This window comes from Trichosurus vulpecula, chromosome 7 (assembly GCF_011100635.1).
Source record: "Trichosurus vulpecula isolate mTriVul1 chromosome 7, mTriVul1.pri, whole genome shotgun sequence".
In the NCBI taxonomy this organism is placed as follows: domain Eukaryota; kingdom Metazoa; phylum Chordata; class Mammalia; order Diprotodontia; family Phalangeridae; genus Trichosurus; species Trichosurus vulpecula.
The window spans coordinates 255,702,244-255,725,786 of NC_050579.1; the positions used below are offsets into that span (position 1 = coordinate 255,702,244).

General features: G+C 38.7%; 1 protein-coding gene across 5 annotated transcripts in view; it reads right to left on the bottom strand.

The window, feature by feature from the left end:
- Window positions 1-23,543, bottom strand: part of B3GNTL1 (UDP-GlcNAc:betaGal beta-1,3-N-acetylglucosaminyltransferase like 1) — a 129,389-nt gene that overhangs the window by 70,628 nt on the left and 35,218 nt on the right. For 4 of the 5 annotated variants that reach the window (XM_036767152.1, XM_036767151.1, XM_036767153.1 and 1 more), the window contains 2 exons: window positions 16,976-17,071; window positions 9,220-9,315 (listed from right to left, as the gene is read on the bottom strand). In XM_036767152.1, coding sequence (XP_036623047.1) covers window positions 9,220-9,315; window positions 16,976-17,071 — 192 coding nt within the window. Of the gene's footprint in view, window positions 1-9,219; window positions 9,316-15,902; window positions 15,975-16,975; window positions 17,072-23,543 lie in introns of those variants that run through there. The other variant, XM_036767155.1, reaches the window with a different exon arrangement.

Below are 23,543 nucleotides of genomic sequence, written 5' to 3' on the forward strand. Positions count from 1 at the left end.
GTAGGAATGTCAACAAAACAGTTCAACTTTAGTAAGTCCCTTGCAATTTCTTTTTCTTGTTCTTTTTCTAGATTACCTTTTCATGCTTCTCTTGATTCTTGTGTTTGAAAGTCAAATTTTCTATTCAGTTCTGGTCTTTTCACTGAGAAAGCTTGAAAGTCCTCTATTTTATTGAAAATCCATATTTTGCCTTGGAGCATGATACTCAGTTTTGCTGGGTAGGTGATTCTTGGTTTTAATCCTAGCTCCATTGACCTCCGGAATATCATATTCCAAGCCCTTCGATCTCTTAATGTAGAGGCTGCCAGATCTTGGGTTATTCTGATTGGGTTTCCACAATACTCTAATTGTTTCTTTCTGGCTTCTTGCAGTATTTTCTCCTTGGTCTGAGAGCTCTGGAATTTGGCAACAATATTCCTGGAAGATTTCTTTTTGGGATCTATTTGAGGAAGCGATCGATGGATTCTTTCAATTTCAATTTTGCCCTGTGGCTCTAGAATATCAGGGCACTTCTTCTTGATAATTTCTTGAAAGATGATACCTAGGCTCTTTTTTTGATCATGGCTTTCAGGTAGTCCAATAATTTTTAAATTATCTCTCCTGGATCTATTTTCCAGGTCAGTGGTTTTTCCAATGAGATATTTGACATTGTTTTCCATTTTTTTATTCCTTTGGTTCTGTTTTATAATATCTTGGTTTCTCATAAAGTCACTAGCTTCCACTTGCTCCAAACTAATTTTTAAAGTAGTATTTTCTTCAGTGGTCTTTTGGACCTCCTTTTCCATTTGGCTAATTCTGCCTTTCAAGGCATTGTTCTCCTCATTGGCTTTTTGGAGCTCTTTTGCCAATTGAGTTAGTCTGTTTTTTAAGGTGTTGTTTTCTTCAGTGTATTTTTCAGTATTTTTTTGGGTCTCCTTTAGCAAGTCATTGACTTGTTTTTCATGGTTTTCTCGCATCCTTCTCATTTCTCTTCCCAATTTTTCCTCTACTTCTCTAACTTGCTTTTCCAAATCCTTTTTGAGCTCTTCCATGGCCTGGGACCAGTTCATGTTTTTCTTGGAGGCTTTTGGTGTAGGCTCTTGCACTTTATTGACTTCTTTAGGCTGTATGTTTTGGTCTTCTTTGTCAGCAAAGAAAGAATGCAAAGTCTGAGACTGAGTCTCGGTGCGTTTTCGCTGCCTGGCCATATTCCCAGCCAACTAACTTGACCTTTGAGTTTTTCAGCAGGATATGACTGCTTGTAGACTAGAGAGTTCTATGTTCCACATTTGGGGGGGAGGTGCCGGCTCTGCCACACCAGCACTGCTCCTTCCCCAAGAACCCCCAACCCAGACTGGGCTTAGATCTTCAGCAGGCTGTGCAGTCCTGCTCTGATCCGCCACTTAATTCCTCCCACCAGGTGGGCCTGGAGCCGGAAGCAGCAACAGCCGTAGCTGCCCCATCTCCGCTGCCCCCGGGGCTAGAAGCCGAACCCGCGAACTCCTTCTACTCCCGCAGCTTTTCCCACTAACCTTCTCAGCAGTCTTTGGTGTTTATGGGTTGAGGAGTCTGGTAACTGCCACAGCTCACTGATTCAGGGCGCCAGGGCCCCCTCTGCCCGGCTCCTGATTTCTTTGGAGGGACTCGGGTTTTTGGGTTTTTGGAGGGACTCGGTACGGAGCTCATGCTAGTCCCTGCTTACCAGCCGCCATCTTATTACTGGTTGTATTTTCACTCATTACTTCCCCCAAACCCCTATGGCAGGTAGATGGAATACTCTTTGCACTTCACACTTTCAGACTCTTTTTACCATTATCACCGATCAACCTCTTTTTTTAAAGTTCATTTAATCACCTAATCCAAATTCTCCAATCTATCAATGCCTAGAACTAACAGGCCCTGAACTCATAATGACTTCCATGCCTGTCTTCCTCCCCACTCCAACTCCTTCTCTCCAGCTCTCATCCCCTCTTTCTTACATCCTGTTCATCACCCTTTTCTCTTTCCTTAATTTATTACTTCCAATTTATGTCTTCCTTTTATCTAGTTATTTAATTCTTCCCCTTGTTTTTTCTCTCAGTTAAGTAGTCATTTCTCTTCTTCAACTTGTTTTATATGTTATTTTTAAAAATTCAGTTTTATTTTCAGTGTCAAATTCTTTCCTTCCCAACTCTGTATTCCCTCCTTTGAGAAAGCAATAAAAGAAAAACTCATTGCAAACATGTATAACCAAAACAAATTCCTTCATTAACCATGTCTCTCATATATGTATGTGTGTGTGTGTGTGTGTGTGTGTGTGTGTGTGTGTGTGTATTATATAGTCAGTCCTCAATATCTGCACATTTAACTTTTGTGATTTCAAGCATTCACATGATTTTATTAGCAATCTCATTTTTACTTTAGTGGCAGTTGTACACATCTATGCACAGCAGAGAAAAAAACAAAAGGTGCAATGCATACAAATTGGTAGAGTGGCTGGTATCCTACTAGGTGCTTTGCTGGTCTTGTTCACCCTACCATTTGTAAAGAGCTGTCTGTAAATTCAATGGCAGAGGTGATGTTGAGACCTCGCTGGTCTCAGTGTCTTCTGACAGCAGCAACTAAAGTCTCAGTAACCATTCTATTGGTTTTCAGAGAGCAATGAAAATAGTTATCCCTTCTACATTGTGGGGGCAAGGGCTGCGGCAAACACCACCCCCACCAATCTGGAAAATTCGCATAAAATCTTTTGGCCCTTCCTTTGTGCCAAAGAAGTCCAAATTTGTTCTTTTTCTTTTATGGGGTGTTTACAGTACTTTATTGTAAAATTTGGGTTAAGTAGTGGTCATAGGTTCTGTGCTGTCTGCTGGTCTTCATGTGTCATCCGAGGCTTCTACAAAATTCACAAAAAATTCCCATTTAATTTCTTATGCCAACCCATGATGTATCAAAATCACGAGGGAGAAAGTCATGGTGTGGAAGGGATAACTGTAGAGAGGTTTACAGTAGTATAGTACTATTTGAAATCAATGAGGTTTTTTAATTGCGATGTTAGCACAAAATGTCACAGAATTCTAGGGAATTACTAGCTAGAAAAAATGTTTTCCATGTTACCAATTTTATTTTGTATACTGCATTTTATGGGTTATTTCATGGTTACTGTATTAGGAAAAATGAATATTATCAGAATTAATATTTTATTCTAAAGAACAATACACAAAAAAATGTATACTTTATGTGGTTTGTGGTGCTGGGAACCCTGAAAGGCGGTATGCCTCAAAAGAATTCGACCACTCAAGCCTTCTTTCAGTCAGAGTGGTCGAATTTTTTTGAGGCAGACCCACCCTGTACTCTTGCATTTAGGGGTTCCCAGCACCCCAAACCGCATCATATTTTGGTGGCCCTGTTACAGGGGAACTGCCTGACCCCCTCAAGCCCTTCTCTAGCCAAAACCAGAAGGTATGTAAGCCTCCCCTCTCTTTCTATCCCTTTCTTGCTCTGCGGTTGGGGTGGCTCTCCAAGCACCTAGGAAGGCTTGGAGGTGCTTTTTGGGCCTGACACTCTCAGGTTCCATTCGGGTCAGATTGTTATGAAGCTGCCTCAGACCCTGGTACACCTTCTAGCACATAGGAGATACCCTATCTAGAAGCATACGCCCAATTCTCTCAAATCTCTAGGATGCTAGGGAATTGGGAAAACTGTAGGTGCTTTCTGATTTCCTGAGGCTTACTTCCCTCTATACCCTGGGACCCTCCTTCATGAAAGGACTCCCCATCCCCAACCCTAAGCTTGCAGTATCCCCCTTCTCTTCCAGATTCATGGCCACCAGATCCTCTCAGCCAGACTCAGAGGGACTTTCCCAAGATTTGCCCCTAGATTAGAACTGGAAAAAGCTCCATCTCCAAGACCTTGAAAAGGAAAGCTTTGTGCCTGGCCTCAATACAATCTAGAGGACCAAAAATTGTCTCATTTGTGCAGGGGATTTCTGACAAGCCTCTCCGAGCTTTTGGATTTTCCCCATAATCATCTGTTTCACCCTGTCTAGTCATCAGGTTAATCTGTTCTTTGTTTCTACGTGTGGTGTGAGTGAGTGTCTGTGTGTAATCTAACATCCTATAAGGTTTAAAATGCAACCAGCCATCAAACTTCTAAGGGTTGCAGCTGGACCTTTCTTGGAATGCCTCCTTCTCTTTCTCTCCCTCTCTCCCTCCATCCCTGATTGCAGTAGCCTCAGAGGAGCAGGAGGATGAGAAAGAGAAAGAAAAATATTTTATTATTTAGGCTATATGATTGATAAAGGCAAATAGAGGAGGGTAAAAGAAAAGTCAGATCAGAATGAGAAAGAAATAAGATATGTGCAGTTTTAAAGGGGCTTTAATCAAAATCCACCAGAGGGATAAGTAGATAGAAGGAAAGGCAAGAAAGTTTTACCATTTAGGAATCAGAGGAGCATGGATAGAAAAAAGAGGCATAATCAATTTGCACTAACAGTGTGAACACAGGTTTTGAGAGTAAATGGTTTGGAAACTTTTGGAAAGAAAGTTGTTGATTAAAAATTCTCACTCTCTCTACACTGGAACTCTAGCCAAGTTGTGCACGTGGAAAGACAGACAAAGAAAAAAAGGGGGAAACCTTTTCACCCAAAATCAAAAAGATTGGTTGACTAGTATTTAACCATTTCCTGTCTCACATACCCAGAAAAGCTTCTGTATAACGTGACTCCCACTAGGCAGTCCCCTGCAAAATGGGAACAAATTAGGCTTACAAGGGCTTAAAAAGAGATGCCTTAAAAGTGAAGCCTTGAAGTACCAGGGAGAAGGGATGAGGCGCCAAGTCCCGACTCAACTGTCTGGAAAGTTCAATGCCCTACTTTGATGTAGAAGCAAAGGAAGTTTGAATAAAAGTTCAAAAAAAAATTCTTAAGATTCTTCTTCCTGTAGTCCTGGCTCTGACCAGGCTAAGGCAACAGTGAAAAGATGGAACAGCTAAAAACATCTTAGCAGATTCTGGAGATTTGGAGACTGAGCATTAATTAGTTTTGAAACACCTCCTTACAATTCCAGTCATTCCCTTTCCCCCACTCCCTTCCCTTGAGTCAAGAGGGTATCTCAGTTCAGGGAATGCAAACAGCCCTGTGTTTTCCTGCTAACTCTTCTCATCCCAGAAGAGAGTGCTGGAGAATAGTAGTGAATTTGAGTCACTCTCCCCCACCTGGCGAAAGGAAGGAACGGGGAGGGGCAGCAGCTAAATCAGGGGCCCCACTAGCAATGGCCCTGGGCCCCTGGGCGCCCTGTAGCCTGCCCAGAAAGCCAGGAAGCATTATCCAGGTTCAGTGCATCCTGCTCACCATCACCACCACCCTCCAGCAGCTGTGGGGAGAAAGGAAAAGTGGGATGGGGCAAGGCAGTACAAGGTAAGAAGCCAGCCTCTGCAATTGGTAAGCCCATCCTTATAGGAATAATTTTTGTATGATCTGGAAATGCAATTGATGTCATCTGAAGTTTATTGTTTGTTACAGCTAAAACAATTTGGCTACCATTTGCAAAAATGGTAAGATTGTTGGTTATAATTTTAATGCTAAAATCTGAAGCTGGTAATTAATTACTGTGTGTGTGGAAAGGAGAGGATGAGGCAAAAGCCTTATCCAGATTGGTTCTGCCCATTCAGAGCAGTCTTCAGGGCTAGTCAAAAGGCACAGCCCACAGCAGCTCTAAGGGTAGCTGGGGTGGATAAGAAGCTCCTTCTCAGGAACTGTTTCCTTATTGTGTAAATTTCCCAAAAACCTTGTTTGGGTTATGGAGTTCCTAAACAATGAACTTAGGTTACCGAAAAATTGCAAGTATATAGAAATTATCTCTAACGACTGACTTTTATACCAGGACAAATTTAAAGTTGAGATGTAAGTCCTGGTAAAATTTTCCCCAAGCAGTGATTACTGAAACTTGCTATTTGACGTAAAAGCTCACCACAACTGATTTTATTTTGAGTTGTTTAATGGATCATAATAATCCATCAATAATAATAGTCAATAATTCACCACCTAAGAGAAATGCCTGAAGGTACTCAGAGAGAATGTGATACCGGTGGAGGTCTGCAGAAGGAAAAGCTGAGAGAACAATTTTAGCCTCCATCTAAGATGGGATGCTCCTGGCTCAGTTTCCCCATTGTGTTCCTCTGCTTATTCCTGAATCTGGCTGTGAGGTGGAATTGATACTGCATGGTTGGAAAACTATCTGAATTCTAAGGGTGTTTTATCCTGTCATATTCTTGGGATAAATCTTGTCCCTGCTTTATCCTTTTACAGCAAATGTCTATAATCAGAGCAAATGGTTGAGCTTGTCAACTGCCTGCCTGCATAGTCATGTGAATTATTATCCCATAAACTAAGGCTGGGATAATACAATATGTGTTTAAGATCTGAGCTATTCAATCTAAAATTATATTCCTTTCTACATTCTAAGCAACTTTGTAATTGGGTATTGCTATTAACTACTGAAATAAAATCAGAAATATCTGCAGTTTGGCTTGGGAAAGAGAATTTCAATTGCAATCAATTTTCCTAAAGGGCAATTTGGCCTATTTGGCCTAGTTATTACTTAATTATCCCCCCAAGTTTTTTGTTATAATTGGAGTAAAACTCAGTCTCTGGCAAATTCATTTGTGTAACTATTGAACCCAGGGGTAGAAAACTTTTACATGCAAAAGCATTGTTACTTTCCAGTAGCATCTGATGCTCCTAAAGGAATTGGAATCAGAGTGGAAGCTTAGAGAAGTGACAAGATCAGACAATCCTGTATGTCAAATGTAAATGATTCTAATAGGGCTCCTGCTTTCTTTCTTTGTGTCCCGCCATTCTGATATCACTTTTACTTCTCCCTGTATTTCAGCCCTACATATTGAATTCACTTGGCAGATTTTTGTCTTCCAGACTACAGGCCATTTATCAATAGTTGGAAGCAAACAGTGGGTATCAGCTCATGACCTCCCATTGCCCCCGGATGCAGCTTGTGCTCAGTTCCAACCAACCTCCTTTTTGGGACCCCCTCAAGGCAGGGACAGTTCTACAGCCCTTGCTAGCAGGAAGCAGTTTCAGAAGCTGAGACCTTCGTCCCTTACCCCAAAAGATTTTGGGTTCCATTTGTTTGAGGGGGGAATGATGAGGCACTAATGATGGACCCTAAAAGGCCCTGGACTTTCCCACATGGCCCAGTCCCTGGTGTTTGCCTAAGGCACTGGGCCCATCCCAGGATAATCCTTTCAACGGTTCTTTAACTGTAGCCTTCCAACCTACCCCAGCCTTTTATTGTCTTCACCTGGCTCTCCCCAGGCTACTTGCCACTCCTTGATCCCACCCAGATTTTCTCATAGTCTTTTTCTGTATAAAAGTACCAATCTTACCCCCATTAAATTGTGTAGATTTGTTAGGAATCTCAGCCCCCAACTGGTGTTATAATAAAACCTCACTACTCTGACTGAAAGAAGGCTTGAGTGGTCAAATTCTTTCAAGGCAGACCTGCCCTATACCCTTGCATTTCAGGGTTCCCAGCAACCTAAACCACATCACTTTCAGCAAAAGATTACAATTTTTGGTGGTCACAGGAACCTCACCCCCTATTTCCCATAGATTCAATGTATCAATATTCACATTTTTTACTTTCACGTAATTTTCTAGGAATATTGCCCACACGGAAGTTGAAGACTATCTATCTATCTATCTATCTGTATGTATGTATGTATGTATGTAGACATACACACAGTCATAGATATAAATCTGTCTCCACTCTGAATTCATCACCCCTCTATCTGGAAGTACAGAGCATATATCATCAAGAGTCCTCTGGAATTCTGGTTGGTCATTCTGTTGATCAGACTTAAGTCTTTCAAAGTTGTTTGTCTTTACAGTATTGCTGTTATTGCACAAATTGTTCTGGTTCTGCTCACTTTACACTGCATCAATTAAGACAAGTCATCCCAGGTTTCTCTGAAAACATCTTCATCTCCTTGCAGAACAATATTTCATCACCATTAGTTACTTAAAAATTCCATTTTCTGTGCTTTTTTTTCCAAAAAGGATTTCTTTCCCTCTTTCTCTTGATTACTTATCTTCTCTTTCTGTCTATTGTAGCATTTTATTCTTTGATTCATGGTCTTTATACTTATTTAGTTCTTTAGTGACTCTTCATAGAATTTAAGCTTCTAAAATACCTTTTTTGGACATCCTATTAAAAACAGTTTCTATGTTACTGCCTTGTAGATTTTGCCCTGGGTCCCCTTTATCTCTTAGTAACAATAAATTCCTGCAGGTGATAGAGGAGATAGAATTATTGTTCCATGTTAGGAACTTTCCCATGTCCTTGACTGTACAATTCATTATTAATGTTTATCTTTCCCATAGTCAATCTGCCATGAAATCTCATATCTGGGTCCACGACCTCACCCTTTTCTGGATGTCAGCTGCCGCAAAGAGCTCCATTTCTCCTTCTAAATATGAAATCCCAGCAGATTATACACAGTTAAGATCTCCATATTCCTTTATAGAATTGCTTTCTCCTTCCATGGGAACATTGTACCCCTCTCACCACTGAGACAAGATTTCTTCCCCTTCTACTTTAATTTCAATCCCTACTGTTGCCTCCTCCTCCATTCTCATAGGCTCTTTTTCCTAAGAGATCTTAAGAATTATTTTCCCTTCGTTGTTAACCTATCACTTGATTAGAGCGTATCACATATTCCTCTCTATCTTATTCCTCACTTCTCCCTTTTTATTTGCCCTCTCAATATGAAATTTAGTCTCAAAAAACATTGATTCATCTACAAGTAGGGTGTTGTGGGGTTGACTGCATTATGTTGAAGACTTCTTTCTCCATCATTGCTTTTGCTTCATCCTTTTCTTCTTGTGTGCTTCTCTCTTGATTTCCTTATCTATAAAATGAGGGGCCTAGACTAGATGACAGGAGGCCTCTTCCAGCACCAAATTTGTGATCTTATGAAAGTGATTTGCCCACGGTCATAGAGTTAATAAGTGGTTGAGCTACCCTAGAATCCAGGTCTGCCAAGTACTATAGTCTTTCCACATTATGTTATATGAGACAAATAGCCTACCAAATGATGAAAAAGTAGCAGGGGAAATGAAATGACATTGCCATCTAGTAGATAATCAAGTGGAAACTAAGTTGGGGAATATAAAACTTTCATTGTGGTACAAAATTCTTTTTTAACCAAAAGCATTCAATGAGGCATTTGCTCCTCTTGGGGACTTACCTTACCACTCTCATCAAATTTTCCAACTTGGGAAAACCATTCTTGGGAGCAGAACCAGGTAGGCATGATCACTGTTGGTCCATAAGAAGTAAACACCTATGAAACATGGTTAACATTAAGAGAATTAATGAAGGAGTTTCATTTCACATATGTGTGTGTGTGTGTGTGTGTGTGTGTGTGTCTATACTCATATAGACACTATCAGTCAATCAACAGGCATTTGTTTTGTACCAACTATGTGCCAGGCACTGGGGACATGAAGACAAAAATGAAATCATATTTGCTCTCAAGAAACTTACATTAAAATAGACTGTATCATTAGCATCCATTTCTCACAAAAACATTTCAGAAAAGAATAAATAAATTTCAATAGCTCTTTAGGAATATTAGAACTAAAAAGGATTCTAGGGTTATTCCAATCCCTTTCATTTTATCTATATAAACTACAAAATATTTTGCAAATGTGAACATGAGAAAATTGATAGGAGTCATTTGCTCAGAGTCACAGAGAAATTTAGTGGCAGGGATGGAAGGCTCCTTTTCAAATGACAATAATAATTCCAGTTTTAAGAAGCATATAGGGACTAGACCTGGTATAGGTATAAAGAACTCCTAGGTAAGGGAACTTTAATCAATATAGGGTGGCATCTTCTCTTTTACTTATAGTCTTACCTGCCTAAAGCATTGAGAGGTTAAGCTTGCTCAGGGTCACAGAGCTAGTATGTGTCCAAGGCTGAACTTAAATCTTCCTTGTTTCAGGGTTAACTCTCTATATACTACACCATACCACACTCTTGTGCAGGCAGAATTCAGGCTGCATGAAATCCCTTTTAAATGACAGGTGCAAAACACAAAAAAGAATCAATAAACCTTTTTTTTAAAGAAAGAAAATTTGGGAAAAGAAAAATGTACACAATCCTAACTATAGTCCCTTATATTCATTATCAAAAACTAGCTTAAAAAAAAACTTTAAAAGGAAGAAAAATGCTATGGCAGGCAATGTGAACATACCCATTCATTTTCTATCTTTCAAACCATAACTACTTCCACAAGGAATAAATACCAATATGGGCAGAAATTATACATAATAATGTTTTCTGCCTTAAACATCTCAAACCTAATTAAATAGTAATAAGAATTTCCAGATATACAACTATTATGAAGCAAATAGAATACTCATCCAAAAAAGGTTTATAGTATACCTAGCAGTATTACAGGGTAAGCAGCAGGAGTCCTCAAGAAAATCGCTTGAAAACCTTGAAAAGATCCTTTCAGAAAAACAACTTCAGCATTTTAGATATCTTGAAGTGTCAATTTCCTTCTTATTTGAATCCAGAGGAACCAAAAGAATGATGGTAGTTGGTCCAGTATCACTCTATATTCTCCACAATGTCTTTTGTCAACTATTGTCACTAGATTCTATTTTTCCTTCCTTCTCCTATGTCAGTTAACAAATTCTTACGAGGTTTCAAAACTTAGCACTGTACTAGAAATACATTTGATTGGTCACCGAGTCCTACTCAACATTACTCAAATTTGGCCCTTGTTTTGCCATCACCTATCACTTCATACCTGCATTGTTAAAATTCTAATAAAACATGAGAGGAAGAGTGGCATCGTGGGTAGAGAGAGAAGCAGCCTTTGAGTCAGGAAGATCTGGGTTCAGGTACAATCTATAACCTTGGGCAAGTCACTTAACCTCTCAGTGTTGCAGACAATTATTTAAGATAAACTGCAAAGTCCATATCTTCTACCGGTTTGTATCATCCAGTGCTGAGTATAAATTTTTTAGAAAAAAAGCATTTTTGAGCACCTACTATGTACATGCCAGGCACTACAAAATTAAGCGTGCAATAGTTTATTAACTTCCTGCTCAAGACATCTGAATCACACTCCACAACAATTAATTCAGAGTAATTTCCCTTATTCCAAATCCCTTCTACATATACTTTTTATCCCATTTCTCATACATCATAGCATTTGGAAGATGGTAAGGAACCTTGGAGATCCTAGACCAATCTCCCTTTACTTTACAGATGAGGAAACGGAGGCCCAGGGAGGCAGAGTGACTTGCTCATAATTAGAGTAAGAGCCAGTCATCCAGCCCAGGTTTTCTAACTCTAAATCCGATTCTCTAGTTGTCTCCCTAACTACATTCATCCAATGAGCATTAAGGGACTTCACTTTCTTAAGATCCAGTAGAGAGAAAGAGACAGATGGAAACACATATAAGGTATTCAATAAATACTTTTTGGATTCTACCACAATAAGGTGTTCTTTTAATTGTAAAAGGGATCAAACCGGTATCTTTTAAAAACTGAGCAGATCTCACCTCTAATGTGACCAGAAAAGTTCAACAAACATGTGTCAAATGCTTCTTATGTACATAATATTGTGCTAAGTGCTGTGAGAAATATAAAGTTTATATAAAAGGTAGCTGGCCTTATGGAATTTATAGTTTAATAGGTAGATATGAAGTATACACAAATAACTATAGAACAAAGTAATACACATTCAATAAATAAGAGAGGTGGCAAGATAAGTGCTTTATGAGGTCTGACAAGGAAAAGAAAATTACTAAAGCAAGGGTTCTTAACCTGAAATCCATGAACCTCCAAGGGTCTGTGGACAGACTTCAGGATTGAGGGGAAGAGGAGGAAGCCTCCTTTGTAAACTTGAATGGAAAAAAATTACATACTCATTTTCACTAACTACTAATTGAAAATTAGCATTTTAATTATGAATTTTAAAAGGAATATTACTCTGAGAATGGGTCCATATATTTCACCAGAATGTTAAAGGGGTTCCCAAGACAAAAAAGTTGGGGAAGCCCTGAGTTTGGGGAGCCAGAGACAGTTTCAAAATTCAATTCAATAAACATTTATTAAGTACCTACTATGTGGCAGGTCAGGTGCTAAGTGCTAGGGATACAAAAAGGTGAAAGACAGTCCCGGCCCTCAAGCAGTTTACAATCAGTTTACAAGGAGATAACATGTAAACAAATATATACAAAGCAAAGATATATACAAAGACAGGATAAACAGGAAATAATTAAAAGAAGGAAAGCACCAGAATTAAGAGGGGTTAGGGAAGGTTTTCTGTAGAAAGTGAGATTTTAGTTGGGACTTAAAGGAAGCCAGGAAAGACAGTAGTCAGAGTAAAGGAAGGAGAGCATTACCAACAAGAACAGCTAGTGGTTGAAAGGTGGAGTTTCTTGTTTGTGGCACAGCCAGAAGGCCAGTACTACCAGGTCAAAGTACATGTTGGGGAGTAAAGTGTAAGAAGACTGAAAAGGTAAAAAGGGACTAGATTATGAAGGGCCTTGAATGACAAAGAGATCATTTTGTTCTAGAGGAAAAAGGAATCCACTGGAGTTTACCGAGTAGGGAGCTAACACAATCAGACTTGCATTTAAGGAAAAGCACTTTAGTGGCTGAATGGAATATGGACTGGAGCAGGAAGAGACCTGAGGCAGGTAGACCCACCAGCAGGCCATTGCAATAATCCAGGCAAGAGGTAATGAGGGCCTGAACTAGAGAGGTACCAGTGTCGGAGGAGAGAAGGGGGCATATTCAAGAAATGTAGCAAAGGTGAAACTGACAGGCTTTGGCAACAGTTTGGATATGGGCACAGCTGGCATTCAAGTCATCAGGAACTAGAAGATGGCTTTGTGGAAACAAATTTGTCCTTTCTAGCTCTGACTTCCTATGACTAAATTTTTCTCCCTTGCTCTTTCTTTTCGGTGTAAAATCCTTTTGATTTGATTTACAAGACTCTAATTACATACATTTTTACTTAGGCATTCCACTCCAGCCAGGAGGCCATCATTCCTATATTTTAAGCCACTGTTTAGAAATCTAAAACCTCTTCTTAGACACCATCTGTTCATACCCCCAAATCCTACACATATCCTCTAAGGTTTTAAACGTCTTATTTAAGACTTCATAATCTTTAGCAAAGCTTTCTAAATTAATTGCAGCATTATTGTTATTTTGCATATGTAAATCACAAAAAGTGGAATTTAGTAGCAGGCTTGACAGGTCAAAAGGGTCATAGGAGCAAAGAAGGCACTGTGTTCTATCAACAAAGCAAAGTTGCAGTAGTTTGAAAGAAACACGAGATGAGCAAATTTAGAGACATCTCTACTCCAAATGTTCATATGGACTATTTGTGCCATACCTGGGGTAGAGCCGTCCAAGCTTATATTGGTCTGATCAACCAGTCAGACATACTGTACCTTGACTCTAACACAGTAATGTCATTTTGGTCCTCTTTGAGAATTAAGGACAACAACCAATCAACTCCATGATCCCCTAACAAATAATATATATTTTTTAATAGCCATAAAGTTTCCAAGTAAAAACAAAGAAGTAAAAGTGGCACAGGCAATATTGACCTGTTAAAAGGCTGAAGGATGATAGATCATGCTTACATGAGAAACGGTGGCAGGCAGAATTTTTATTTTATCAGTTTAAGAGGGGGAATACAGTGATGTAACTGAATTAAAGGGTATTGACAGGTGAATGCATCAGACTAAATAAATTAAAGGTTCTTGGGCAGAGAGAGATATCATGAAAATGATGTTTTATGAAGATTAAACTGATAGCAGGTATATACGTTATGCACCCATCTAGACCTATAACTGCTTTCCTAGTTTAAGCCCACTCCATCCTGGTCACCATATTAGTTCAGGATTTGCTATGTGGACACAATGGAACCTTATATCTATCTTCTTGCCCCTACCAAGTCACTCATCATCTTAAATTTGTCCCCTTGAATTCACTATAAATGGACAAAAGTCTAAAAATATTTTAAATGTTTATTACTAATTATGACACAGTAATATTATCCTATGTCCAAAGCAGAGAGCCAACAATCAAACAAATTCATCAGTCTTTGAGAAACAGTAAACTGTCTGAATTAAATCATATAATACAAATATACCTACATGGAGAAATAAGCCAATTCAACAGTGTTATTATTAGGGGTCTTAACTTATATACATGTCCCAAGTGGCTCTCCAAGACCTGACCTGGATAATTTCACCACTCCCTGAATACCCTTATTCTTTATGTGTTATCTCTCCCTATCAGAATATAATAAGCACTTTGAACTAAATGGAGGCAGACTACCTGCATTTCATATACCTACCACAGCAAAAACCTGTAATTCACACCAGATCAAATAATGATCAATAAATCCAACGAGAAACTACAGTGACTTCTACCCCAAAACAGCCTAAAAAAATCCAGGACTGCATGCAAAAGGAAAGGGGGCTGTCATAATAGTCAACGTAAGATAAGCAAAAGGCCTCATATAGCCTACAAGACTCTATCAGGAGAAAGCTAGAGTGTGAGGCTGACATAACCAACAAGACGGAAGACTAGACATTTTTTCCAATTCTTTCCAATTTTCCAATTCTCCAACTTTTTGTAAATAAGAATTAAAAGTTAAAGAATTGGTGCTGTCTCCATAGGTTAAGACACTAACTCAATAAATTAACAGCAGAGAAGGCTAATCCCTAACACACACTCAGCATCTTCTTCCCTAAGAGCCCCTACATTGCACAACAGTACCAAGGACTTTTGCTCTGGAATCCACTAAGCAATTCTATAGCTGCTTCTATCTGCCAATAACTCCCCTGACTTCACCCCACCATTCTGTGGCAACAAGCAACAGAACTCAACTCTCACCCCCAACCTGCATCCCTCTGTGAGGAAGAGGAAGGGCAAGCAGCTTGCCCTGTGTAAAGTGGCAGTGAACACAATCATATAAAACAGTGCTCAGCCAGATGAAGCTTTTATATAATCTGTTCTAAATTATCAACTTCCCTTGCCAGTATTGCCTCCCTAGCTTTTCCCATTCTGTATTTCTTGTTTCATTTCTTCTAGCTATTTCTGCAGTCTATGTAGCCAGGACATTTCTTTCTCTGAGGTTTTACTAGGACTTGTAGGGCTGCTATTTTCTTCAGGACTTTTCCCTAGGGCATCTCTCAAATCAATATACTTCCTTGTGGTGGTCAGTTTTTTCTTTGGTTTGTTCATGTCACCTACCTACACATCTAGTTTGAGGAGTCAGAGTTTGTGTCAAACCCAAAAATGAGAGGCGTGAGCAAGGTCTGCCTGGGCCTGAATATAGTGACTACTCTGATACTGGGCTTTGCCTGGAGGAGTCCCTGTTGTCACAAGATTACAAGACCTTTCCCTGCTGTAGACTCTTCCTGGGGTCCCTCCCTTCTGCTGCCGGGCTCAGGGCCTCCTCCAGTGCTGAGTTCCATAGGCTTCAGAAACCGTTCGGGTTAGATTTTCCTTATGATTTTTCTCCCACAGCTAGGCCAGGGCCACTAGTATCTTTAGGCTTAGGGAAGGCTCTGATTAGGTTGAGCTCAGTCACTAATTCGGGCAAGTTCAAACAGGAAGTGCTTCTACTCAGGTGAAACACATCATAGTTTTTCTCTCTGGTTGGGATTCTGGAGCCATGGGCCATGAAGAAGGACTGGGGTAGGCTTAAGTTCAGGCAAAGAAGTTTAAAGCCTCCAGGGGCCACCGGGGTTCTGTCCTTTGTGCTCAGCCCTCAATCAGCCCTGGCTTGTACATTCCAGAATTTCCTCAGGACTCTAAGGGTCCCTCTGTGGATTCCTGGGCTGGGTAAAGGAATCAAGAGATGATTCTTTCTACTCTTACCAGAATGGTGAATCTTTAATTCCAGATGGAATGTTTTTGGAGGATCAAGGATTTCTCACCTGGTCTTACCAGGAGCTTCTTACCTATAAAATCACAGATGAGATCCAAAAAAAAAATCATAGTTAATACGAAAAAGTAAAAATAAGTAAGGATGCTTTTGGCATTTCTATATCATATAAATGTTTATGTCCAGTTCTCTACCTGGATAAATACAGACTAGAGAACTAAACTGTAAAATTTCAGAACAACATAAAATGTGAACTACATGAAGCTCCCCACTTCTGGACTCATTCAACAATGACTAATAAAAATCTGCATTTCCTGCCTCCATTCTTTTGCACTGGGACATCCTTTATGCCCGGAATGCCCTTGCTCATTTCTGCCTCACAAAATCCCTCTCTTATTTCAAAAACCCAGCTCAAACACCTTCTCTGGCCTTTTCTGATCCCCCATATGGCATTGTTCTCCTTGAATTTACCTCTATTTATTCTGTAAATATTTGTTCCTCAAATAGTAATATGTGTACATGCTGTGTCCACCAATAGAGTATCAGCTCTTTGAGAGTAGAGACTATTTCGTATTTTACATTTGTATCCCAAATATCTAACACAATGCTAGCACATAGTAAGTATTTAAACATGCTTTGTTTATTGATTTCCACTGGTTTCTGGTCACATCTGAATCCACAAAAACAAAAGCCTTTTCTTTTATAGTCTCCTCATTTTGCCCTCTCTCCATCATAATACCTTATATCTTTCTCCTGCCTTCAGTTCTTTGTCTTAAAACAATAAAGAGGTCACTGAAACCAAAGAAACACTTGAAGTGGCAAAAGATAAGAATTTCACCACCACCTGCTAAACCTTAAATTTCAGAGAAATGGAGTCACTTCCACCAGAGGGTGCCACTTTCTCAACACTTCTACTACCCCCTCAACCTTTCAAAGAACATATAGAATTAGGATACAGCTGGGTACCACCTAGCAATGTATTGTTAAGGCATAGTTTCTAGGACACTGCAGCTAATACCAAGGACTGCCTGCAGAGATAACTAAAAAAGAAAAAAATGCTAAATACCTGAGTGATAAGTTGCTTAGATGTGAGATTATTGATCCAACGAGTATAGCGCTCAGTTGAGTTTGGAGGTTCTCTCTTCACTTGGCACCCTATGATCTATATTTTAAATGGAATTGAAAAAAAGAAAGTACATAATCTGTGTATACTAAATCATATACAGATGGCAAAATATTTTAAATTAAAATCAGTATAAATAAATATTCTTGGGCTTGCCAAAGTTTTGTGATATTTCTCTGCTTTATGTCATAACATAAAGAATGCAGCAGCTTCTGAATTTTATGGTTCACTAATAATGATCTTATTATTTATGAATTATCTATGATAAACTATTTAAATGTATGCCTTTTTCAATGTCTTACTGCAATAATTTTTAAATCTGGTGCTCTCTTATATGAAGTATGAGATTTTTGCCACCATGCTTTCAAAGCGCTAAGATTTTAAATCTATTTTTAAAAAGCATTAAGACTGCAGCAAAAAAGAGTCAATTTTTACCAGATCCTCAAACCAACCCCCCAAGACCCCAAAATATTATAGTTACAAGATCAAATGACACAGTATGTATAGGTTTTGCAAAATTTAAAGCACTATAGTATTATTTCTTATTAACCAAGATGACAACTTATTAATATATACAGGAGAAATGAAGGGATTATGAAGTCTTTACTGTAATAAAAAGATGTTGCAATAAAGTTTAGCCCTGATATTTTCAAATTAACAAGCTTTCTTTAAACAGTTGTAATTTTCTATTTCCTTTTGAAGGAACTTTTAATAATTTATCCCATGAATACCTAAAAGAATATAAAAAAAATCTCAGCTCCAAGTACTGCTAACACAACAAAAAGTTGGCATATCTTCATGGTTCATGATTCTAAATAACTTTGCATTCATTCTTTTTTCCCCCCCGAAGGCCAGATCAGTTTGTTATTATTGAAAAATAAAGCTCCTTCTTTTCACTGAGAGTTTCCCCTTGTCCATTCCTCCTCATCTTCTGCCACTATCTCCTTCACCTCTATCGCATATGAAGAAATAGTTGCTCCTTGCCAAGCACACTCCTCTATGGATGTGAGTCCATTCCATTCCTTCTTTTTAAAGAGACCACCCCCTTTAACATCCCCACTGTTTTCAATCTCTCCCTATCTCCTTGCTGCCTCACTGGTGCCTGTAAACACACCTATGTCTCCTCTTTGCTCAAAAAACTCTCTCTTGATCCATCCATCCCCACTAGGTTTCACCACATAAATCACCTCCCTTTTGTGGCTAAAATCCTCAAGAAGGCCATCTACAATAGATGCTTCCCTCTCTTTTCCTTTCAGTTTCTTAAATCTCTCCAGTCTAGCCTCCAACTTCATCATCCAACTGAAATTGTTCTCTCAAGCTGCCGATGATCTCTTCATCGCCAAATCAAATGGCTTTTTCTTAATCCACATCCTTCATGACTTCTCATCCTGTTCTCTCTGATGCTCTTTTCTGTACGTTTTTGTGACACTACTCCATCCTAGTTCTCATCTTACCTATCAGACTTCTTAGTCTCCTTTGCTGGATCATCATCCAGGCTCTATCCTGATTTTTCTTCTTTTCCTTCTATACCATTTCACTTAGCGATCTCTTCGGTTCCCATGGATTCAATTAATATCTTTATGCTGATGATTCTCATATCTACTTATGCAGCCCTAACCTTTCTCCTGATCTCCACTTTTGTATCTCCAACTGCCTATTAGATATCTCAAAATGGATGTCCTGTAGATATCTTAAACTCAACATGTCCAATACCGAATGCATCACCTTTTTTACTCAAACCCCACTATTACTGTCACACACATCACCATGCTCCCAGTGCCTCAGGCTCTCGAACTAGCTGTCATCCTCCACTCTCTCATTCCATATCCAATCTATTATAAAGACTAGATTTCACCTTTATAACATCTCTCACATATGCTTCCTTCTCTGACATTGCTACCACCTTGAAAAAAGCCTTCATCATGTCATGCCTGGTCACAGCCTGCTCACTGGTCTCCCTACCACAAATCCCACTCTAGTCCATCCTCCACTCAGCCATCAGAGACCTCCCTAAAGCCCAAGTCTGACTATGTCATTCCCCTACTCAATAAACTCTACTAGCTTCCAATCACAGTCAACTTCAAATATGATACTCAAAGCCCTTCATAACCAGACCACCCTCATCTTCTCAGTGTTCTTTTACGTTACACATTCCCCTTCTATCCCTTACTTACTCTTTGCCTGTGACACCAGCCTTACTGTAGTTCCTCAAATAAAATATTCCATCTCCCAACTCTGGTCATTTTCATTGGCTGTTTCCCATGTATAGAATGTTTTCTCACTTTATCTCTGCCACCTGGCTTCTCTAGCTTCCTTCAATTCCTAACTAAAATGTCCTAAAGAAGCTTTTCCAAATTCTAGTGCCTTTGCTGTTGATTATTTCCAACTTATCCTATATAATTTGTCTGTACATAGTTATCTGCATATTGATTCTCCAATTAGACTGTAAACCCCTTAAGAGCAGGAGCTGTCTTTTACCTTTCTTTGTATCCCCAGCACTTAGCAGAGTGCCTGGCACATAGGAGGCACTTAATAAACACTTATTGACTGAATGATTTGAAATCAGCCTTGGTCTTCATATTTTATCAATACCCTCATTCCCTCTCTTTGGACCCTCTGACTGCAGGGAGGGGGACGAGCATAGTCTTCTCCCCATTTCCTACCAGCTACACTGCTTTTGGAATTCTTTATACTTCTCTCGTATCACTATACTAGATACCTTCTTTTCCTCCTTTCCCTTCCTTCTCAGCTTCCTTTCACGTTTTCTTCCCCTTAGAAGATTGTAAGTTCCTTAAGAGCAGGAACAGTCTTTTTTTTTTTATTCATACCCCTAGACCCTAGTACAATGTCTGGCACAGTAGGCACTGGACAATTGTTGACTATTAACTATTATTGACTAGTAAGTTTTAATTGATGTCATTTTTTTTACAACATCATAGTTTTACCAGTATTCTTCCCTTTACCCCTCCCTTCTGCAAAAGAATGAGGTACAAAGATCTTGTTTTAGCTCTTCCTATTTGTTCTTTTAAATTTTGTGACACTGACTTCTGAATTTTGGAGTATGTAGCTGATCTTTCTCTTTACATTTTTGTAGGAAATGTGTATTTTTTTAACTCTGCTTACTTTAATCTGCAACACTTCATGTAGCTCTTTCCATGTTTCTTTGTATTCATCTCATTTAACATTTCTTACAACACAGTAATATTTCATTACACTTATGTACCATAATTTGTGTAGCTATTCCCCAGTTGATGGGCATCTGGCTTGTTTCCTTTTATTTTCTATCAAAAAAAGTGCTACTATATATATTGTAGTGTATATAGGAACTTTCTTCTTTCTGGGTCAAAGGGTATGTGCATTTTAGTTACTTTGTTTGCAAAAGTACAAATTTCTTTCCAAAAGGGTCGAATGCACAGCTCAAGCAACAACGCACCAGTGTGTGTATTTTTCCACAGTCTCTCCAACACTATTTCCATCTTTCTTCATCTCTGACAGTTTGCAAGGTGTGAAGTCAAATGACAGGGATGTATTGATTATTTACATTTCTCTTATTAGTAACTTACAGTATTCTTTCATGTGGCTGTTAGTACTTTGCAATTCTTTTAAGAATTTTTTGTTCATATCTTTTGATCTCTTATCTATTGAGGAATGGCAATTGGTTTTTATATGTATATGTAATATAAATATTCTGTTAACATCATGGTATAAAGCATATGATTTTTCTCCTGAGAACTCTAGCTGCATTCCAGAAACTTTGGTTGCTGTTTCTTCATTACCATTTCCTTTCACATAATTACTGGTTCTGTGATTTGTCATTTGATCCACTCTAAACATTTCAATCCTAAGTCTACATTTGGGTCTATGTCTTTTGTCTGGCCCACTTAAGTGATAACTATTTTTATTTTATTGTAATCTGTAAAGGATATATTTATAATTGCTGCCTTTTTACGTTTGTTTGTAATATCTGTGTCCTAATAAATGGTCAGTTTTTATAAATGTTCCATATTGTGCTGAGAAATACATGTATTCTTTAGCACTCTGAATTAGAAGGTGCCGTGTTTGAGTTCTAATTTCTCTAGCAATTTGTTCGTCTGTATTTTCCCTCTTGTTTATCTCTGTTGCATTTAAATTTATGTTTTATCCATTATTCTCTAATAGTTTTTTTCCTAATCAAATTTTTCATTATTTCCCTGTAAACACATTACTATACTTCTTCAGTTAATTTAGCTAAACAATTTTAATTTTTTATACCCACTGGCCCTCTTCCCCTAACCCTCAAGTCCACCACCCACTTCTCTTTTGCCTCTTTCCCCAATTCTAGAGTTTTGCTTATTAGTCCCTTTTCCTTTTTAATTCCTCCCCTCTTTTTTCCTCTCAGGTAGTCAAGCAGAATCCACCTTCTTCTCCTCCCCTTCAACTTGTTTGTTAGTTTTTAAAACTTCTTTTTCCACACCTTTTTCTAAAAAGGAGTTCTTTCATTCTATTCATGATTCATGTTCTCTTTCTTTTTAGTCTTTGATTCATAGCCCTTGTTCTTAGTTAATCCTTTGTTATTCTCTACATTCCTCATGCAATTAAAAATCATTTTGCACTCCCGACTAAAGAGATTCTATATTATTGCCTTGTATATAAGGCTGCCATTTCTCTTTTTTCTGTTGTGCCTCATTCTTAGAAATACTAGCTCTATTCTTTTGGGTATCAGCTGCCTCCTGAAACTCTGGTTTCCCTTTCTCCTTTATAGAATACATCTCTTTACCCACAGAAGCATTCATCAGTGGTACCCCAGTCTTATCACTGAAACATGGTCTCCCCCCTTTTTCATTCCCTATCTTTGCACCCTTACCTATTCTTCTGTAGGTTCTCTTCTTCCTGAGAGACTGCAAGTTATTTTCTTTCATAGTTAGCCTTTAACTTATTAGGGTATATCCCATATTCACATCTATTGCCTTTCTCTCCACCCCTCTCCTTTATGTGCCCTCCCATTCTGTAATTTAATACCACAAAAAATATCAATTTATCTATTGTGAGGCCATGATGCTTCTCCACTATCACCTCTATTTGATGTCTGCTTTCACCCTTGTCTCCTTGTGTACATTTGGAAAGAAATTTCTGTTCTTATTTTGCAGTTTTGTTTTCCTTGGCTGCTGCATTAGCTTACCATTCTTGTATTTCTGTTATCTAAGATGTTTGAGAAGTAAATAATTTCTTCAAGGTCTAGTTTTCTAGTGATGTTTGAAATACCTCTTTTTTATTGAAGATGAATCTTTTTTCATTTATGCCTAAGCTCAGATTTGCAGGGTAAGATACCTCGGGCTGTATTCTTAGCTTCACTGCTCTTCAGAATAAATTATTCAATTCCCTCCTGTGGCTTTTGGTAGGTGTAGAAGTCTTGTGCTGTTCAAATTTCCTTCTATTTATTTTGGAATATTTCTCCTGGTCACTTAAAAATGTATTGTTTTTCAATGGAATTCTTAAGTTTAACTACTATGCATCTTTGGATTCTTTAGATTAGCACTGTTTTCTGTATTCAGAAGTTCTGGGCCATTTTCCTGTATTATTTTTATATAGCAGTGTTCAGGTCATTTTATTTATCATGCTCTTCTGGGAAATCTAAAGTCCTTATACTGTCTCTATTCATCTTGTCTTTGAGATCAGTATTTTTTGCTTCTATGAAAAGCAAGCTTTCTTTTGACCATATTGTTTTTTGCTTCTCTTCTAGATTGTCCTTCACTTCTGTGTATTTGCATTCCCAATCAATTATGCTTGTTTGTTTCTTTAGTGAAATTTGCTATTGCAGATTCACATTTTCCTGTTCTGCACATTATTTGTGCTGTGCAGGCTATAAATTCTGCTTTCACAATTAGTATTCTCTTTTAAACCACTCATGAACATCCTATGTGGTCCTTTGATCTCTTGTCCACAGGGTCTTCTGCCTCAGGTATTAATTCATTTTTCTTTTGTCTTGAAAAACTTATTCATCAACGCATGAATTCTTTTACCTGACTCAGAGACAATTTTCCCTTCTGTTACTATTATCTTCCCTATTGGCTTATCTGCTTGTGCTCAAGATCTTTAACTGAGTTTTCTTCCTCCTGCAATCTTTAGTAATTTTGATCTTCTTCCCTTATTCTGTGCTAAGGCTTATTTTCTGACTCTCTCCCCTCTGATGGTAATTTCTCTGGGACTGGACCTCAAAACTGTCTCAGCATCTTCCCACACTAGGTAATGCACAGTTCACCAGCATTAGACTCACATGACTTCTGAGGGATGCTGGGATCTTATCCACAGGCTCAGTGAAGTGTCACAAAGGCACACAAAGACATCCTCCCCCTTTTCCCTCTGTTGTTCAGTTCTTTTTCTAACCTTTGTTATGACACCAAGTGCTGCTACCAAATGAATCTAGTCTTTATAAGGGAGTGGTCACTTCTCCCCACAGTTTCCCTCACTTCCTCTCCAGTAACCAGTACCTCTCTGTTACAGAGAAACAAATCAAAGGAACTCACAGGTTGGC